Genomic DNA, 6447 nt, shown 5'->3' on the forward strand with positions numbered 1-6447 from the left:
TGAGAGATCTCGGGAGAGGAGATCGAATTTTGTGTCCCTTACTGGATCAAGGACTGGGTCCATAGGAAGGGAGGGACTTAGGACCCCAAATTCCAGAAAGCTTGCCCAGCGGGGAGGTAGTGTGGACTTTTCTGTGGGGCGTGGGGACTCGTGAAATCGGGACTGAGAGCCCAGAACACCGGAGTTGTTTACTGGGGAATGGACTGCGCCCCATATTCTGGGCCCGGAGTTAGTGGAACTGAGATAGGACCGGAACTCCTGTGCCCTCTACGGGTGTAGGGGGAGGGCTGGGCACAGACTTATGTTTCCCCACACATAGAGACTGTCAGCTCTGGTTCCTGGGTCCTTCACTGGAGAGGGGCTAGGGCCCCGGGTCCTGGAGGAAGAAGGTCGAGGATCTTCACTCTAGGTTTTCCATTGGGGCGAGGGCCGAGCTTCCTATATTCCTGGGAGAGGAGGGGCCCCGGATCCCAGAATTGTGTGTACCCCAGTGGTGAGGGGATTGGAGCCCTGGGGAGAAGATCGAGGGGGCCGGTTCTCCTGTGTTCCCTAGAGAGCAGGGGGGACTGAATCTTTGGAGGTTGAGAGGTTCGAGCTGAGAGACCCGAGGGATCGAGAGGAAAGGTGTGCTCCCTCGGGCACCTTGGGGTCGGGCTGCAGATCGGGGATTCCTGGACACACCTGCCACTGGTCCGACCTCCGGGCAGAACCAGGGCCCTCCCCTTCCCAGCCGCACATTCCCGCGCCACGTGAGTCCTCTCCTAACCTCCTCCGTGCTTCGCGCACGCGCGGTCACGCGGGAGGGGGCGGGGCCTAGGGAACGTGAGGGCTCCTGTGGCGGCGGGGGGGCGGGGCGGGAAAGCAGGCGCTGGCACGTGACTCGGCCCTGAACCTGTGTCCTCAGCTGGCCCCGGCTTGCTTGATCTTAAAGGCACAGGCTGCCTGCCTTTCCTCTTGAACCAACCTGGAACCTCAGCCGTTTCCATTTCTCTTCCTTGACTCTTGAGAGCTAATAGTTCTTAAGAGGCTAACTTTTCAGTGCATTAAATTCCTTCCCCTGAGCAGCCAGGGGTCTAGGCTTTGGTCAGGGATTCCGTAAGGATTCAGGCTAGACTGTGGGAAAGAAGCTATCACTGTGATTCTGATGGCCTGAGGTTTTACAAGTAATAGCCCAGACTACTTAGAGCGAGTCAGGTAATGAATGCTTGGGCTTTAGTTTCCCTGTTTGCAAAAGTGGAGTTGGTGCCATGATTTCTAAGCATCTTTGTGGGGTAGGAAATCTTCCTATTTTATGTTAGGGACGTTGATCGCTGGCAAGCTTTATGTTAGACCACATAAGGACCTTTCTTATAGTGGATACGATATCTGAGCAGGGGGTAGCCTCCGGGAACCTCCTCTTCAAAATAAATACCGGTGATACATTTTATTTCTCCAAGGCCTGACCTCTCGGGACACACCCAGCCCTGTGGACCCAGATACTGTGGAGGTGCTGATGACCTTTGAACCTGACCCTGCTGATTTAGCCCTGTCAAGCATTCCCGGCCATGAAACCTTTGACCCTCGGAGACATCGCTTCTCAGAGGAGGAACTGAAGCCTCAGCCCATCATGAAGAAGGCGAGGAAGATCCAGGTGCCAGAGGAGCAGAAGGTGAGCGCTGCTGGATGTAGGACACGGGCCTTGGCTTGCACAAGCCCCACAGCCGGGGATGGCCCCTTCCTCACAGGAAGGCCTCGGTTCTCACTTGGCTTAGCGCTCAGGTTCACCTACAGCCAAGGATCAGCCCTCTTTGATCGTGGAGCTCAAGGGGGCAGAGTGTTGAGCTTGATTTTTGAAGATGGTATTATTATTGTAAGATGCAGACTCAGCTGGCCCTGCTAGGCCTGGTGTACAGACCTGGAGCTTTTCCTATCAGCTGGACCGAAAACCCTCTGTGGGGTGGGCTTCAGGCTCTGCTGGGCACGGTTGCTAAGGACAGCATTTCTTAGCAACGGGGTGTCAGTCTGTCTCTTCTTAGCAGCCAACCGGGCTGGGGCTGGTCCTTTGATCTCTGATATAGGACATCCTTTGTGGCGATTGCATCTGCCTAGGGTGCCTGCAGACTTTGCCAGCCCTGTAGGCTTGTTTCCTGGGTCTGGACTGCCTCATTGGCAAGAGGCCTCAGGTTCCCATTAGCAACCAGGGCCACATTCTGATCTGAGGTGCTTTGGGCCGTGGCTGCATCTTTTTGACGTTTTGCCTGTCCAAGTTCTGGGGGCTCTCCCAACAAGAGATGCCTGGATTTCTCTCACAGGACTTTGCCATGCCTTCGTATAAGACACAACTACTCGAAGCAGCGAGGACTGGCCTGCAAACCAAATCTTGACCAGTGGTTTCTTCTGGCACAGGGCCTTGTTGTCAGGGACTAGATTTGCCCCAGCAAGCTGAAATAAGGCTTTAATTAGATGAGGGTCAAGAGGCATCTTTCAGAGCTCTGGGTGCACCCTAGTACTAAGACGTGGTATTCCCGTGCAACCAAATTCCAGGACTAGGGCACCCTAGACATAATCATGTGGGGAGCTCTCAGGACAGCCCCTTTGCTAGGGGACAACTCTTTTAGCAACCAGGACTTTGGGCAGGAGGCAGCTCTTTGGCTTCGATTGAAGACCAGTGAGTCTGAAGCCAGCTGCAGGTATTGGGACTACTTAGACCTTACTTTTGTTTGCTGAGGAGGGTTGAGGTTGCCTTAGCAACCAAGTCCAAAGGGACCAGCTCTGGTAGGATTTTATAGAACAGCAAGCCCCATCACTGGGGAGGCTAGACTTTCCTTAGCAACCAGGACCTGGAAAGGTGATGTATAGGGCAGTGTTTTTGACCGGGAAACCTCACACCCTGAAGGTCCTGTTGCTAGGAAACAATCAGCCTTAGCAACCAGGAGCTAACTGCGGGTCCTTTTTCAAGTGAGGAGGGTAGGATTTGCTTTGCACAGTGGGGTCTGTTAAAGCCCAGTTTCTTGGGGTGGGAGGCTATCCCATGTGTTAGCTATTGCTAGGGGCCTGCTCTCCTTAGCAACCAGGGCCCTAGAAGGGCAGATCCTTGGGTACCCATCCCAGGGGGGACCCGGTATCATTTAGGCCCCAGTGCTGGGTAAGAAGCCGCCCTGGAAGCCTTTCAGATTTCCCTGGTCCTCGAAGGCACAAGCGAAGCTGCTCCCTCCACCCCCCCTTTTTCTCTCGCTGTGGCCCGGGCGCCTCCGGACCTCAGTGCGTTTCCACCTCCGCACCCGCAGGACGAGAAGTATTGGAGCCGACGGTACAAGAATAACGAGGCAGCGAAGCGGTCCCGCGACGCCCGGCGTCTCAAAGAGAACCAGATATCCGTGCGGGCGGCCTTCCTGGAGAAGGAGAACGCCCTTCTGCGGCAGGAGGTGGTGGCCGTGCGCCAGGAGCTGTCCCACTACCGCGCCGTGCTGTCCCGCTACCAGGCCCAGCACGGAGCCCTGTGAGGCTGCCCCACCCCCACACCCGGCGGGGTTCGCCTCTGCCTCGCTCAGACTTGCGCCCTGACGCCCTCTTCCCTCCCCGCCCTGTGGCCCACGGGCCGGCCAGCTGGGTACCCCAGGGACGTGATGATGCAGATAAATACATTTATATTTTTAAGAAAAAGCGAGCCTTCCCCCTCCCTCGAGGGAGCGGGGAGGGGGCTCTGTGTGTGCCCCCGGCACGTCGGGGACCCCACCTTCCCACCGCCTCCGTCAACACGATCCTGAATAAATCTTAATAACCCCAGAGCCAGCTGTCGTGGGGGAGGAGGCAGCTCCCTGGCCCCGGTTCAAGGCCAGCGGGTCACACTGGCCGCAGGCCGTGGGCAGGTCTGGGCTTCCCGCAACGAAAGCCAAGAGCTGCTGTCAGTGCGGAGTCTGATCACTCCCCTCGGCTACCGGATGGAGGAGGTGGCGAGGTCTGAGGAATGAAGCGACTGCCTTTATTGCATAGACCTTTTCAATTGCTTTGAAGATCGGGGTTCGGGGACGCACTGGAGACGGAGGACGGAAATGAACTTCCCCGCCCACACCCGCGGGGCGGGGGAGGGGGAACTTTAGTGCAAATCCGAGCGTCGGCCGGGGAAACCTGCCCCGCCTGGGCCGACTGGCCAGTTAAGTGGAGGCACCGGAATGGCCAGGGCGAGCACCGGGCTCTGACTGGCCAATTAAGTCCTCTCCCAGCCCGTACGTTCCAGGTCCCGTCACTGGACGACGCGTTAATGCAGCTCCGCCCTCAGCCGACCCGGCCTTCAGCGAGGGTCAGGACTGAGCCCCCTCCTCATTGGTCAGGCACTCTACCTTCCAGGGAAGCCTACTTATCTGGGACCCCGACGGTCTCCATCCTCTGAAGTCGGGGAACCCTCCAGCATCACCTCTGACCCTCTGGGGGACGGGCGCAATCCTGAGACAGGGTTAACGTCCCTGCACGTGAGGACTGCCCCCTAACTCTAGCAGCCGTGCCCCGCCCCTTGGAATGTAGGCCCCGCCCCTGGCGGGCTCCAAGCTTCGTTAGGTTCAGGGATTCCGCCCAGGGCAGCCCGGAGGACCCGTGATTAGGGTCCCGAGGCCCGGATGCATCTGCGCCTGCAGCGGCCCGTACTCCACCTGCTCCCCGTCCACCGTGAGCACTCCGCGAGGCGTGAGCGGCTCGAGGCGGAAGGCACGGGCCGCGGCGTAGCCCAGCTGCGGGCAGCCCAGGCTGAAGTGGCTACCCCTTTCCATGGCCAGGAAAAGGCGCAGCAGCATAGCCCGCGAGATGCCACTGCGTACCCAGCACAGGTGCACCAGGCCGTCGTCAAAGCGCGCGTGGGGAGCTGCCACCATGTCAGCACCCAGATGGCTGGGTGAGATGGCCAACATGAGCACAAAGTCCCCCTCCAGCGTCACCCAGCCTGGGGGCAGTGGGGTGCCCAGAGGAGGAAGCAGGTGGTCTGGTGGGCCCCCAGTAGAGATGGCTACCGGGTCACCGTCAAGGGTGGGAGGCAAGAGCCCGAAGGATGCTGGCATTTCCGGGGACCCCTCGGTGATGGGCGACAGTAGAGCGGCCTTGGGAGAGCCAGGGGGCGAGGGCAGCAGTGGGTCTGGGGACAGTGGAACATCCCCAGCCCCACCCCAGTCCGCAGCCAGCTCTGGGCCCCCACCGTTGAGGGCCAGGATGGGCAGTGGTTCGGGTGAGCCAGGGGAGGCCAGGGCAGGCTGAGGAAGGGGCAGGGGCAGGTCAGACACAGAGCGATGCAGGGGTGAGTGGGCCATGGGTGGGACTGGAGCTGGGACCAGGGTCAGCTCTGACTTGGCCCGGGGCAGGCCATGGGCAGGGGCGGGCGAGGCAGGTTCCACAGTGGCAGGGGGTAGGAGAGGCGTCCGCAGTAGGTATGCAGTGTGGCGAGGCCCAGAACCGTGCCCAGAGTGAAGCGGGCACTGCCCAAGGCCCTGAAGCGCTCGCTCTGGATGTCCACATCTGACACAAAGCCCCAGGCCACAGACAGGAAGGAGAAACAGCGGGACCCGGAGGCCAGCGTCACAGACATCAGGTCCAGCGGGCGGCCACCACCCCGGCAGAGCAGCAGGGAGCAGTTGAGCAGCAGGTCAATGCCTAGGGCCGGCTCAAACCTTCAGAGCCAGAGAGAGTCGACACAGTGAGAACGTAAACAGACCTGGGTGACAGACAGCGTGGGGAAGGGAGGAGAGACACATGGCCTGGGGACCAGGAAGGCCATGTCCCTGGGCCCGCCCACAGCCATTCGGCCACCTCCAGGTGGACTCTCCTTACTGGGCCAGGTTCCCTTTCAATTCTTCCTCTCCACAAGCATTCACTGAGTGTCGCCTGTGTTCCAGGCACAGCTTTCTAGGCACTAGAGGTACAGCTGGGAACAAGACCAGCAAAAATGCCAGACGGATCGACCTGACGGTAGACTGGCAGACGGGGAGAGGAGGGGGAGAGGGGCCGGGTCCCGGCTGGCCCACCCTCAGGCTCACCCGCGGAAGGAGCGGTCCACCTACCCCCCATGCTGGTTCACGGCTCCAGCCAGCGCGTTGCCTGAGCCACAGGGGAGGATGCCCACGGGCATCTTCACAGCCTCTTCCCAGTCGGGGCGTTCTAGGAGTCCGTTCAGCACCTGGAGGGCCGGAGACCAGACACCTGGGTGCTGGTCCTGGTCTCCAAAGTCCCCCCAGGGCCAGGGGGCTCCTGCCCTACCTCATACAGCAGCCCATCTCCCGACACCGTGACGATGGCATCCCACTCGCTCAGGCTCAGCCCCTGGACAAGCTCCCGGGCGTGGTTCTGTCGTTCTAACGTGGGGAACCAGGAGGTGAGGCAGGCTGTTCCCCCGCCACCCCCAGCCCCCACCATCCATCCTGATGCCACCCTTACCTGTCTGGATGAGGTTGAAGGACAGCCCAGCTTCAGAGATCATCGGCAGCACGT

The 6447-nt window shown here is 60.0% G+C and overlaps 3 protein-coding genes across 3 annotated transcripts in view; 1 reads left to right on the forward strand and 2 right to left on the reverse strand.

The window, feature by feature from the left end:
- DBP (D-box binding PAR bZIP transcription factor) overlaps positions 1 to 3887 on the forward strand; it is a 6079-nt gene extending 2192 nt beyond the window's left edge. The window contains exons 2-3 of the mRNA XM_011374588.2: positions 1437 to 1648; positions 3267 to 3887. Coding sequence (XP_011372890.1) covers positions 1437 to 1648; positions 3267 to 3482 — 428 coding nt within the window. The 3' untranslated portion in view covers positions 3483 to 3887. The remainder of the gene's footprint in view (positions 1 to 1436; positions 1649 to 3266) is intronic.
- A 51-nt stretch (positions 3888 to 3938) lies between these two features.
- The window catches only part of SPHK2 (sphingosine kinase 2), an 8853-nt gene continuing 6344 nt past the window's right edge, over positions 3939 to 6447 (reverse strand). The window contains 2 exon segments of the mRNA XM_023520141.1: positions 3939 to 5368; positions 5371 to 5630. Coding sequence (XP_023375909.1) covers positions 4536 to 5368; positions 5371 to 5630 — 1093 coding nt within the window. The 3' untranslated portion in view covers positions 3939 to 4535.
- Positions 5625 to 6441, reverse strand: LOC105301771 (sphingosine kinase 2-like). The gene is made up of 4 exons (XM_011374590.2): positions 6394 to 6441; positions 6217 to 6311; positions 6021 to 6136; positions 5625 to 5884 (listed from the first exon to the last, which is right to left on the reverse strand). The coding sequence occupies exons 1-4, from the start codon at positions 6434 to 6436 to the stop codon at positions 5866 to 5868; spliced, it is 273 nt and encodes a 90-aa protein (XP_011372892.1). The 5' UTR covers positions 6437 to 6441; the 3' UTR covers positions 5625 to 5865.

The sequence above is a fragment of the Pteropus vampyrus genome, unplaced genomic scaffold (assembly GCF_000151845.1).
Source record: "Pteropus vampyrus isolate Shadow unplaced genomic scaffold, Pvam_2.0 Scaffold250, whole genome shotgun sequence".
Lineage (NCBI taxonomy): Eukaryota > Metazoa > Chordata > Mammalia > Chiroptera > Pteropodidae > Pteropus > Pteropus vampyrus.